General features: G+C 39.8%; 1 protein-coding gene across 13 annotated transcripts in view; it reads left to right on the top strand.

Moving 5' to 3' along the window:
• The window catches only part of ATP2B2 (ATPase plasma membrane Ca2+ transporting 2), a 446707-nt gene that overhangs the window by 248335 nt on the left and 184356 nt on the right, over positions 1–14016 (top strand). For all 13 annotated transcript variants that reach the window (XM_076346016.1, XM_076346010.1, XM_076346023.1 and 10 more), the window contains one exon: positions 4823–5307. In XM_076346016.1, the coding sequence (XP_076202131.1) occupies positions 5109–5307 (199 nt within the window). In that variant the 5' untranslated portion in view covers positions 4823–5108. The remainder of the gene's footprint in view (positions 1–4822; positions 5308–14016) is intronic.

The following is a 14016-nucleotide window of genomic DNA, read 5'->3' as shown; positions in this document are numbered from 1 at the left end:
TATTTCTCTTTTGCTGAACATGTCTGTGGAGGACTGGTTTCCCTATAAAATGTTGTCATAGGGAATGGTGAGACGAAATACGCATAACTGAGGATGAAGTGATTGTGTGCTAGAATGGTGTCAAAAGTGGTGCTCTCAGGATTTGGGGATGGGGGCTCTTTGTGGCCTGGGAGGCGTTTGGTTATAAATTAGAATCATAGAATCATTGAGGTTGGAAAAGACCTCTAAGATCATCGAGTCCAACTGTCGACCCAACACCACCATGCCCACTAAACCATGTCCCTAAGCACCGCATCTACATGTCTTTTAAATACCTCCAGGGATGGGGACTCAACCACTTCCCTGGGCAGCCTGTTCCAACATTTAACCACTCTTTCAGTAAAGAAATTTTTCCTCACGTCCAATCTAAACCTCCCCTGGTGCAACTTGAGGCCATTTCCTCTCGTCCTATCGCTTGTTACTTGGGAGAAGAGTCCGGCACCCACCTCGCTACAACCTCCTTTCAGGTAGTTGTGGAGAGCGATGAGGTCTCCCCTCAGCCTCCTTTTCTCCAGGCTAAACAACCCCAGTTCCCTCAGCCGCTCCTCATAAGACTTGTGCTCTAGACCCTTCACCAGCCTCGTTGCCCTTCTCTGGACACGCTCCAGCACCTCGACATCCTTCTTGTAGTGAGGGGCCCAAAACTGAACACAGTATTCGAGGTGCGGCCTCGCCAGGGCCGAGTACAGAGGCACGATCACTTCCCTACTCCTGCTGGCCACACTATTTCTGATACAGGCCAGGATGCCATTGGCCTTCTTGGCCACCTGGGCACACTGCCGGCTCATGTTCAGCCGGCTGTCGACCAACACCCCCAGGTCCTTTTCTGCCAGGCAGCTTTCCAGCCACTCTTCCCCAAGCCTGTAGCGCTGCATGGGGTTGTTGTGGCCCAAGTGCAGGACCCGGCACTTGGCCTTGTTGAATCTCATACAATTAGAACCATTGAAGCACACAGTAGATGATGGTTTTTGGATTGAAAGAGATTGAGCAGACCTCGGGTTAAAGAGTTTGAGAAATTTTGGCCTGGAGGCCCTGAGGGGACCCAGGGCTCCTCTGAAAAGAAAGGGAGAAGTCCTTGAGCTCCCTGGCTATTTCCCACACCCAGCGCAATGCACCTTCTGCTGCTGAAAGTTGTTGTTTGCTCAGCCTCGTTCCCTTTGACTGCTGGAGATGTTATTCCTCAGATAGCTTAGACTGTAGCAGTGGAATTAGTTTCAAGTGCCATTGGATATCTTTTTGTGAACTAGTTACGCAGACTTGCCCTATAACCAGTGGAAGCAGGCACCCCTAGCATGAAATTCAGTTCACCTAATTTAGACGTCCATGTTAGAAAGAGATCAGTCTCGGTTTAGAAGTGCCTGTTTCTCTTCAGAGAGTGTCTGGATCTGCAACTCCTATGAGGCAAAAGAACAGCTGTATGGTAGATCAACATAGATCGGAGTCGAATCGGTGAGGGTTTTTCAGTGATATTGCTCCTGAATAATGTCAGTCATTCATTTTGATTGGAAATATACAGGTATCACCTGCTTTTTTTAAAATCAGGGTTTCTTGGTAGTTCACCTATACTACATCCACATCTTGAAAATACCAGTGTTTTGAGTGTGTTTTGTAAAATAATCCCTTCCCTAACCTCCTCCCCCCAAAAAACAGCAAATAAAAAACCCCCACCCAAACCTAGTGCATTACTTGGATTTCTTGTAGAGGAGACTTTAAATTTCACCCACTTCTAGTAATTTGACCTATTTTGGAGATGCAAAGCCTGTAGCCCCGCTGATGGGGGAATATTGCCATATGTGAGTCTCAAGCTTTCTATTCCTCAGCCTTTGTTAAAGGAATATTAACCACTCGGGAAGGGTGAGGTGGTCTTGTGTTAGTCATGCTAACCTGGTATGCACTCTGGCAAGGTTCCTGGACTTTTCATAAAAGAGATTCGAGGATCGAATGAAGCCTGCATATCTTGTTCCGTGGGGTTAGAGAGATGCATTATCAGTGAATAATGTTAGTCATGCTTTCTTCTTTCTATACTTTACCATCTGCCTTTCAAAAACATGAGATGGTGTTTCCCTGGTGTCGTAACGTTAGGTGAATCATGAAGAGCACAAACTCCAAGTGATTTGTTTTTAAAGCACTGAAGGAGGTGTAAACGTCATATTAGTTGTTTATTGATTAATATTTAATTGAAGGTGAAATAAAAAATTAAGCAGGCAAATGACTCAAACGTGCTAAAAAGCAACAACACTGTCTTGCTGTGGCTGACAAATGACAATGAATTTCCAAGAATAGAAGCAAATATATTAATGTATAGTGATGGCACAGTGAGTCAAAAGAGATGCTTTGATTGAGAGTGGTGGCCACATCCCACAGAAAAATCATGCAAAACCCATCTTTGACACTGAGTTTAGTACCCTTTGCATCACTAATGAAATTGGTAGGTGGTTATCCTCAGAAAATACTAATAATTGTCTTTTAACTGTGGTGTTATGGAACAGTTTAATAACAATTTTATTTTATTAGAGGAATGTTTAAAAAGCCCACAGGACCAGCAAAGCCCTATAAATTCTGTTAGGTGAATGGCGTATTTTTTTGTTTGGTTTTTTTTAACCTCATGGCTGTTCTAGACACCCAGTGTTCAAGATCTTGAAGTGTACTTATCTTAGGAATAGATTCTTTTTTGCCTACTGGAAGTAGATAGCAGTCTGTCATTTTAACTATTCATCATTATTATTGATGCCTCATTTTTTCACACCATTCTTCTGGGTATTCTTTTTCACGATCAAATCTGAGTCTGCTTTTTGATGTGGCTGTCACCAGCAACTTCTCATAGATGAAACTAGGAAGAGTCTGAAATGCTGATTTTAGGAAAGGGGGGACATATCATCAGTGGAGGTTGTGGTGATTCAGTGCCTCTTGGGATGAATTCTGTTTTACTGGACATCTGAGACATTTCTGTCCTGCAATTCTTTCAAAATAATGCTACAGGCTGATGTTACTTCTATTCAGAATACTGATCCATCCTGCATAAAAACAGATAAAGCAATAGTGAGTAAGGTCTTTTCTGCATGCTATACATGGGGAATTATTTAGAAGTGAATTGATACTGTGAACACTGTCCTGCATGCAAGCAAGCATGGAAAGTTGAGTGTTGTTGACAGAGCAAAATATCTTCTCCTTGGCTATTGCTTGGCAAATAAAGGTCCTTTTTAATTACTACTTCCAGTTTCTATTTATTGCTCGCTGTAAGCTGCATCTTGTGCTGAAATTCTTCTCTTCTTGTGAACTTGAAAAGCAATATGTGAAATCAAGGTTGGCAGAAGTTCTTAGCACTAGGATATATGTCAATAAATAAGACATATTTATTGTTCCATACATAAGTAGAAGCAGCATGTAGCAGTTGACTGCTATTTTAGTTGTATTCTGTAATATTGTAGTGAAACTTTGGTACTTACCCCCCACCTCCCCGAAACTAAAGAAATGTTGAGTTTTAATCTGTAAATGAGCGGGCTGGTAGAGGTTCAGTTTGTCTCATTGAGCAAGGTATATTAGACAGCTCCAAAGCAGATAATGTCACTGTGGGCAAAAAGGATTTAATACATACAGTGGGCCTGATCTTTCTTGCATGCAGAGCAATGGCAATGCAGTTAGATCCGTGGAAACACCAAGCCTACGTGTTATGTTGACTATATGTGGCCAGGAGATTAAAATTGTTGCACAAATATAAAATTGGGACTTGAAACACCTTGGGGTGCTCTTTATGTGTGTACTCATTTCCGCTGTGTATTACTGTACCTACGAAGTTCAGAGTATGCGCTTTGACTATGACAGGTTTGTCAATCATTGGGCTGATGGTGTGCTCTTTTAAAAATCTTTTTTATTATGAGAAAACTATTCTGAGACCTATAGATTAGACAGTGTGCACGCTTGAGGCAAAAAAGAAACCTTTAATCTCTGTTAAAACTCTCTGTGCCAAATATAATAGCTGGCTTCAGCAGTATTTAAACCAACTTCATTAGAATATGCGAAGGGGAAACAGGTTCTAAAGGCTCCGTGCTCGCACGTTTTTAGCTGTCAAGGCGAAGCTGTGCAGGCTGTTGGCGGGTGTGCTCGCAGGCAGCGCTGAGGGAAAGCAACCCGACAGCTGCCATACCTACGTGAGACGTAGCTCTGGCTGTTCAGACCAACACACGTGTTTTATCTCTCTTCTGGGCTGTGCTTACTTTCACAGAAGGCAAGGCTGCAAGATGTAATGTATTTAAATGTATTCTGAATTTGTAATGGTGGCTCTAGTTTTTCCACCAGTTTTACTGTCCTTGCACTGAAAAACGGTTTTGCTTTAACCCGTTATGAAAACTAGTAGTGTTTAACTAATTTTTGTTACGTTGTAGCCTTTATGAGAGAGTCTTTGTTCTTGTCAGATGAAAGATTGATGTGGCTGTATGAACCAGAGCACACACTAGAGGTGCATCTAGCATGCTGGACCAATCGCTTGCTTATTAATATTCATAAGCCATCTCATTTAGCAGATGCTCTTGGGACTTGATTAAAGTAAACAACACTGCTATTGGTGCTTTAGCTGTAGAGAGCTTTATCTAAGACAGAGCTAGTGTTATCCTTGTTGTCGATGCTGGCCCTGACTACCTGCAGCATTTTACGGGACATCTGTACAGTGTTTCTCCATAGCTTTTCTCAAGTCAAACTGCAATGATAGAGAGAATAAATTTGAAATCACCTTTGTAAAGCGGTATTGCTCACTCTTGTAATGAGTCCTTTCTGTTTGTTCCCAAAGGTCCGGAGGAAGAAATGACCATGTAGATTCTACAGCTTGGGTGCAGCAAAATGGGAAATGGTGAATGGAGTGGAGCTGGTCTGCAGCCTTGAAAGCAGCCGTTCTGCGGACCACTAGTCAGTCAGGGACACCTTGCACGCCAGAGGCATTCTCCACGTTGCTCGCTGGACACACACTGGATTCTTTTTAACTTCTTAGGTTGGAATTCAAGATTCCTTTCCTTCAATTTTTAAACCGTTTTAAGATTGTATCAACTATAACGAGTGGAGCAATATAATCAGCAACAATGGGTGACATGACAAATAGCGATTTTTATTCCAAGAACCAAAGAAATGAGGCCAACCATGCAGGAGAGTTTGGGTGCACGCTGCAAGAACTGCGCTCCCTCATGGAACTTCGAGGAACAGAAGCAGTAGTAAAAATTAAAGAGACATATGGGGAAACAGAGGGGCTCTGCAGACATCTGAAGACATCACCAACAGAAGGTAAGCATATTTCTCTTCAGTTGAATCAGGGGGCTTTGCGAAAGTGCTCTCCAGATAGTGAAAGAAAGAGGTTTTGTTTCAAGCCTGAGCACGATTCTCATGGTGCTGCCATTATTCCCAACAATAATACAACAAAAGAAGAGTCTCCGGAGAAAGACGATAAAAACAGTCTAGCTATAGCCAAAGCTAGCATGAGAATAAAAGAGGTGCTATTTATTCAAACAGCTAAATGCATTAATTCTTCTCTAAAAGGCAGACAAAAAAATCAGCACCTGTTTTATGGCATTATAAAGAGGCTTTAACATATATGCTCTTGGGGGTAAGAAGGTGCAGACTTGGTGCTTCAGAAGAATTTCTAGGTATTTAGACGTCTTGAGCATATGAAATGACCTTTTGAGATACACATTACATTACTTTGTAGATCAATGTGTAACATATATATTTTGTGGTTACTAATCTTGACTTACTGTATTACCATAGATAGTTTTGCTTAAGTTATCAATGTTTTTATTAGTTGGACTTCTTTTGTATGTATAATTAAACTCCTTACTTTTGTATGTTTAATAATACCAGTCATAACTTTTCAATATCTATTCTTCTAAGTGTTTTTAGAGTTCTCTACCTGATCATCAGTCATTAGTCTAGTTTTCAACACTCATCCCAAATATCTCCCCGTAAAACATTGACAATGGTGGGATATTTCCCTCTCCCCATGCAATTTTCCTGTTCACCAATTCTTTCTCTTTTAGCGCAAATAAAATTCTATTTAATTCTAAGAGTTCTATTTTTACCACTGTATTTTAATCTCCAAGGAATATTAACACTTTTGGAAATTATACAGTCTTTGAGTCGATAATATTTATCTTGTCTTGTAAAGTTGCCAAGATGTTAATTTTAAGTTACTTTCTTTTTCAAGAAGATAGAAGTGTTGGCTTTATTCCATTCTCTCCTTTTTTAAATTAATCATTTAGTTACTTCCTCTGCTTAAATGCTGGAAAGTCTTGAATTATTGGTGTAATCATAAACATGTCAGTTGTAGCGTCACATAGTGTGGTATTATAAATTATACTAGTTGAAGAGTCCCAAGGGAGCAGCTATCAATGCCTAGTCTTCAAGTAAATTCTTCGTGGTCCTACACTTGACCATATACAGTCTCAGTATTGTTTAAACATGATGAACTATAAAGCTGTGAACAGTACCTTTTCAGCAAAGGATTATTAAGCTAATTCTGTATTAAAACGAGCAGCAAACTCCAATAGTGCTTCAGCATTCATGTGCAATCTTGTATTCTAGAGTAACTAGTGGCAAATGGAACATTTTATAACAGATCTCTCCCATTCTCTAGTCTTGCCCAAATATCTGATCCTTCAGACAGGACCTCTTCTACCTGGAGATTGCTCCCAGCAGGAGTGCTGAGGTAGGAAAATGAGACCCTGCCACTTGTCTGGGATTTCCGGATGACCGTCGTTCTTTCAGAGAGTGGCGTAATAGCTGTTGCACACGAGAGACTCTTCGGAGAATATGCAGCGATTCTGACATATCCCTGACACATCTGGGGAATTCCAGACAGAAGTGCAGGATCTCTATGTTTACATGACAGAATAAATACTGATTTATAAATATCTCACTAGGGATTCAGCATCTTAAATATCCCTCAGTGGTTTATAGAATGTCAAAGCTGAAGCCTTGGTCTGGGTGAGCCAAGATCACTTCAGTGACTTCAGTAAAGTTTTGCCAACTCATTCTAGCGGTTACCTGGTCAATGTGAGCTTCAAAGGAGATGTTAATTACATTATCTGTTCAATTTGTGACATCAGGGAAACTTAATTCCTCATATCGGAACAGAGTGTATGGATCCAACTAGCATGGCATGCTGACTCCAGCAGTAATCTATATCTGATACTTCAGATAAGGTAACTTTCCTCTAAGCCTTACGTGCACTTCATCACTTGTGCATTAGAGAAAAACATTTCCAGCTTCAAATGGCAATCAGCATAGGCCTTGGGATCATGAAGACTCTGCTGGGTTTTAATTTTAAATTAGATCACATAATAGGAATTCCCAGTCACACTAAGTTTTCATCTTATTTTTAATTGTTTTGTTTGGAAAAATTGTTTTAGGAGGAAGTCTCTCTGAAATATGTCACGTCAAGCTCAGAAATTTTCATTTGAGAGAAAGTATCCATAAGAATTCACTAGAAAAACTTTAAAGGCTTATGTCAAATATAAGCACGTGTTTAGACGTAAGTCCCTAGCCATTGCTTTTCTTGTATGCAAACACAGCGAAAAGAGTTAAAATACAGTGAAGAGGATATTCTTGAAGATATGACTAGTCTTAGAGGAAAGAAACATAATAGTTTCTTATATGGAAATGGAATTTTAACATCAAGTAGACATGATTTACAAATAAATTATTGACATATGTGGTGGAGGCTCCCATAAAGTTTTATCTTTTGGTTTTTGCAGCAAATCATGGATTCCCCGTGGAATATCTTTACGAAATCCCATAATTTGTCACTATGCCTGAAAATCACTTTTCCAACCAGCCTGTTTTTTGGTGAAGCAGAGTTAACTGAACTTCCACTAATTTTATAGTTTGGAGTGCTGCACATTTCACACAGTTTTATGAGGAATAACAGAATAAGCATTACTGCAGGGCACTTCTTTCAATAAACCCAACAAACTCTTGCTGAGCAAGAGTCCTGGGTGAATATGAATGAAAAAGGACAAAGGACTTGACTGTAGAATTTGGTTCTTCCCAGGCTCTTTCAGAATTTATTTTCATAAAGTCTTTGTCATTTTGTGGGGTATGGCTAAGTAGTTACTGGAACAGAGGAAGAAAATGTATCCTGGAAGCAGACACATTATAATTTGGTAAAATGTGGTCTAGTCTGAATTTACTGGCTTGCTCAATATTTAGAAAATAAGAAGTAGCAATTAGCTCAGAGTGTACTCAGCAATTCATTTCCCATGTTAATACTTGATGTACCACCTATGGACTGGTAGAATCAATCACTTATACTAAAAGTGCCTTTTTGAAGCTCTGTCTTAAAGGCCTTGAACTTCTCAAGGTAAGACATTTTATGCGTAACTCAAATGTTATTTATACTGTTGTGAAGATACACTTACCAGTGTTTTCTGAACTCATGTATTAATCAGTGTGGAGGTTTAAAAGTCTGCTGAATGTTGAGCAGAATAATATTTGCATGTTGAATGAATTCATAACATTATTATGGATTACAAGGCTTCAGTCTCTTTAAATTTTCTTTGATCGCTTTTCTAACTATAGATGCAGTGTGGATCCCAGCTCTCAGTTATGCCTGAGGGACTTCCTGCATTGAAGTGATTATATTATAATGAAAAGCTACCATTTAAGCGCTCATAAAAAGAACGTCCCCAAAATCTATGGAAATACTGTATATGAAAAAATACAAATATGTGTCTCCTTGAATTTTCTTTAAAAATATTCTCATTCAGAATAGTTTCACTTTCATTATTCTAGCAATACAGAAAACAAGCAGGATCTAGCTCTCTGTCATCTTGCACAACAACGCTGAATCCCCCATTGGGCAGAGCTGTGATGACAGTTGTATAATTTTCCATGCAATCGGAGTCTCCGAGGCCCACTCGAGCATTAGTGATACCTTATAAAGGACAGCTGGTAAAACATGATGAGTTAGTTGGATGAATACCAAATGAGACTGGTATCCACTCTTTCCAATGCTTAACTGTATTTTACCCACAATTTTATGTAGTATGCGCCAATTTACAGTAAGTTTTTCATCTACATTCCCTTCATATTACAAGAATGTTTATTCCTTATAAGAATATGTCAGTGAATTAACTTCCATGATTTCTTGCTTAAAATACTTGGATGCAGTAATTTCCAATGTGCGTGAGAAGTGAAGCTGTGTATAATGAATGCTTCTTTCATTTTTATACAAAGAAAACCTTTTCCCGTGGCGGTATCTGTGCGATCAGGCCTGAAACAGCAGCTCCAAAAGACGTTACGCATTGGCGATGATGTTTCAGCACTATAGGAGAAGTTTTCCTTTTGGTGTTTAGTAGATACTCGGTAGGCTAAGCTTCTAGAAACGGTCTGGTGGAGTGCGAGAACGTTTCAGATGTGACATTATTACGTGAGCCGGTGGAACCTGCTTTTAATATGAAAAATGCAAGTTTGGGGGTTTTTTAGCTGTAGTTCTCTCAGGATACTGTAAAAAGGCTTCATGGCAAGAGAAAGTATCGATTAGCAGTTAAATGATAATATTTCTAGTGTAGAAGTTGACTTTTTAATAATTATAACTGCCCTTAGTTAAGACAGATACAAGGTAAGTTACTCTCTCTTTTCAAATGCATGTTTGTTTTATAGGAGATGCGGACTGAGTATCAATTAAGCCAACTGTGTAGGTGTATTTATTTTTCATTATTACAATCTAAAAAGCCTTTTACAATTTTAACTATGAGGTAAAAGATGAAGAAAGACTGAATACAACAAAATTAACCAGTTGCTTTTAGTACTTGCTAGTTTTGGTTCCTGAAGCTTGCTTCTATAAAAATACACCTTTAATAACTTAATATTCTGTTTTGAAGCTAATCTTGCTAGTACATACTGAATTTCAGTTAGGTGCACCACTGTGGTGTTATATGTTGAATTAGCTACAGATATGTAAAGAATTTAGAAACAAATTGAGAAAGGGATGAAAGCTACTTGATTCAGACAAACATAAGTTTAAAATAGAATATAAGATAATGGATTGCCAGAGATTGAAATCTATAAAACTACACTGTCAAAAATAGATTATGAAAGTAAAGAAATTGCTAATAGCATCATTTTAGCTGTTGTTAAAAGAATACACTTAATCATGCATAAACCATCAAATATTATGTGTAAGTTCAAGATTTTCTTAAATTATTTTAAACTCAAGGTTAGGATGAACATTATTCTGCTCACGAAATGTTTTTTTTAAAAGCTGTGTTGCCAGCTCTCCTGAGGTAGATTTTACAAATTTGGTTGTAAGGCTGAGCTGAAGTACTTTAGAAATCTAGAAAACGGCATCTTAAAAGCAGCGTAAAAGACAACCCGCTCATCCTCTCTCCAGATCGCCATGCTGTCTAATTCCTCGTCCCTATTTGTGGTGTCAAAACGTAACTTGTAGTTCAGGCCAATTTGCCAATGCATCCAGGCCAGAAGCCAAACTCCCAAGTACACAACTCGTCCTTATTTGTACATGTTCTCTCCACATGCCAGGATTGGTTTAAACAATGAAAACGGCCTTCCCCATGAAAAAAGCCTTCAGTATTGTTACAGCGAAGGCCTCTAAGGGTTGCATTTTGCAACACTTTTTTCCTACCTTGCATGGGAAAAAAACCACCAACAAACTTTAAACTCGTATTTCACCTAGTTACTCATGCAGCATGAAGCGTGGTTGAGCTGGTGAGAACTTGTGATAACTTGACGCTTTTCTGTAGTCACTTCAATAAACACTTGTTGCCTTTGCTGGCCTGTTCAGGTCCCCACAAAACCCCTCTGACTGCCCCTGCCTGCTCCTGGGGAGCTGTGCTTAGCAAAGTTACTGACTGTTTTGGTGCGAGGCTGGTTAGCTAAGAAGGAAGGTGGGTTCCGGATGCTCCTTCATTTTGAAGTTACTGTTGCAGTTGCTGAACCCCTGACAGGCACCACAGATGGATTTGTACTGCCTTTACCTTTGGGGGCACGCCTGGGAAAGCCCGAACGGTGCCTGCCTCCCTGGGACCAGTGGGAAGCACAGGAAGGGACGCGCGGTGTGCGCTGGGGCCTCCCCGCCTGCACCCAGGGGCTCCTCCTGCCCCGGCTCTCTCGCTGCAGAGAAAAGCGCTGAAGCAGTTATTACTTGTCTGGCTCTTTGCAGCTCTGTTCTGTGGGGAAATGCTGGGTCTGACCCAAATTCACATTAAACACCATTGTCATAATAGGTCTTTCAAGATTGTGAACAGATGGAAAAAATCTAGGCGAGATGGATGTGCATTAATAACTCATGTGAGGCAAGGAGTTTTGCTTTGGCATACAGTACTGTCTCAAAGTCCTATATAACATGCCTGTTGAAGTTGTAATACTTGGCCTTAGCGAGGTTGAAGTTGGCTCTTATATTTCTGTGTTTCGATGTGTGTATCAGCACAGTGCCGTGCTGGTTCAGGGATTTCTGCACCACACTCCCGGGACCCATGCAAACTCAGGGGTTAGACGAAATGGTTCTGTACATTTGACATTCCCGCTGTCCGCAGTGTGTTATATATCCATAAAATAGTATCTACATGTTTAATGATTTGAGAGGAGTGCATGGAGCAGTCTTGGCAACTGCAGTTATTTTTCTTATCTAATATTTCCATTGTTTGTGTAATGGAACAGCAAACATTCTTCCAAAGGTTACCCAAACATAAGCATCTCAAATGAATGGCTTAGATTTTTCTAAGTGATAAGTACAATTTCATTGCTCGTTTTGTTTCTGGGTTTTGGCATGTCATGCCACTTGCTGATTTACTTTGGCTTTGTTCATTTACTTGTAGAAAACTAGAGAAATACTGCATGATGCATTTTCCCTGTGAAGCTTTTAAAATAAATATAAGCTAGATCACCTGCTCCTTTGAGAATCCTAAATGGTTTGCAAAAAGCTTCTCTGTGTAACTGGCATTGCTTTAAAGTAAGGTTGGGAAAGGAAGAAAGCAAGTGAGTGTCTTCTGCCTGTTGTATTAGGTAGCATCAGAGATTTTCTGAGGCCAGTACTGATTTATTTATGAGTTTACCCAGGAGGTCATCTTCCTTTCAATGATTATCTTACTTTAGCAGGTGCAACGCTTTTAGAAAAGAGGCTATTTTCATGCAAACTGAATTCCCCTTCCCTTTAAGATAGTACATTAAATACATGCAGGCAATGTTTACTGACTGCAGACATACATTCTGCTGTCGCACCTCAGATTTAGATGAACAGAATAATAAATGGGTGTGAGATTTTGCACCTCTTTTGCACAGGTCTAATGTTTGTTCATTGTGATTAGCTCAATTACAACTACAATGTGTTGTAAGTCAAAAGAAAGTCTGGCCCGGCAACTTTAAGTAATTCTTTCCCTCTTTCTAAAGAGGCTATCGTAGGTTAACATTTGCCATAATGTATTGTGCCACAGGTTTCTCCTTGATCTAAATACAATGATGCAATGCAGTATGCCATTCCCTTTTTACAAAATAATAAGTGATGGAAAGTATTGCCATTATATGGTGCAGTTGATAAATGTGTAATCCCATTCTTAGAAATAGTGGTTTGAGTTTGTTGGCATAACTAGCTCATTTATTGTGTGAAAAAAGATGAGGCCAGATCTTTAACGTAATAGCAACAGTGTACATAATGATGGGGGAAGTAATTTTTAGATTTCATAAACTCTGGCAGTTACGTCAGTTGTCGAAATTGCAAAGTAGGATTACGTTAGTGGTGCTACCTCAGAAAAAGGCAATTAGTCCTTTGCTTGGAGGATCAAAAAGGTATTCTATTGTGTGCGCTTTCAGGCACATGTATCAAAGTGGCTTCTGTGCTGGGAAGGGAAAAGCTGTACGTTTTATCAGTAATGGTAAAGAAAGACCTGAAGGGAGGAGAGAAGCGTGGAGCTGCTGCTGAGCGATGTTGCAGCCTTTCCTTTGCAAAGCGTGCCTATTTTCTGTGGAGCCTGTGCAAGAGAACAGCACTGCAGCGGAAAGAAAAATTGTGTAATGAATACCTTGCTTCTATTGTATTGCAGGGCTTAGAAATCCATAAATATATATGTGTGTCAGCCTTGAGTGAGAGCTGATTTATCTTCATTTTGTTCTTGTTTCGAGAAAGCTGCAGGAAGAAAGCAAAGTCCATTATACCAAATGAATAATCCAATCGATGTAGCCAGTTTGCCCTTGATGAAATGAAGCTTTGTCTTTGCAGTGCATCAGAGGGAGTGAAGGGGGTTTTTTGCCTTGTTTTGTCAGTGTCCTATGAAAGCAAACAGTGGACATGCAGTGGTTTTATCCTTTTGTGATTGGCCCTGCTAGAGGAAATGTAAGAGCAGGGCCCTTAATCAGTTGTCTCAGCTGACACTTACAGGGGTGCAAAAAGTGCTCCCTTTACAATGCCGCCTTAAAATTCAAAGGTAAAACAATTACCTGCATCTCTATTAGGCATTCCCAAACTTTTTGCCAAGTGTCACTGCTAGCAGCGATGCTGCTTCCAGCTGAGCCATGGAAAACTTTGCTACTAAAGTCTTTGTGAGGATCATCTGTGGATTGGACAGATGATGACAATGTCGTTCCTCACAATAATTGAAATTTTGAAATGTTTTTCTGTTTAGCATGGCATTTATATTTTTTTCACGAAGGAGGATTCTGTTATTTGTTGAAAGAGAAAAAGGTTTTTGGATAAAGTCTTGAGAAGTCTTGTCACTGGGGCAGTGGCTTTCAATATGCAGGTCTAAGTTCAGTAGCCTTGCAAGTGGAATTAGCGTGACTGAATGATTGGTCGTTTTTCTTTTGATGAGAACTAATATGAACAGACTTGGGATAAGAACAGTGTCAGATGCAGCAATGATTTCCTGTCTCCTGTCCCCTTTTGCAATTGCTACTTACCCTTCAAATCTAGACTGATCAAATTTACTGTTTCCATCTGTTTTCCAAGAACTCAAAGTTTGATGGTGTTTGACGTGCCTGTTATTTATA

Source organism: Aptenodytes patagonicus, chromosome 8, assembly GCF_965638725.1.
Source record: "Aptenodytes patagonicus chromosome 8, bAptPat1.pri.cur, whole genome shotgun sequence".
NCBI classification, from domain to species: Eukaryota; Metazoa; Chordata; class Aves; order Sphenisciformes; family Spheniscidae; genus Aptenodytes; species Aptenodytes patagonicus.
The sequence above is the reverse complement of the archived record's forward strand: the minus strand, read 5'-3'. Positions and strand labels throughout refer to the sequence as shown.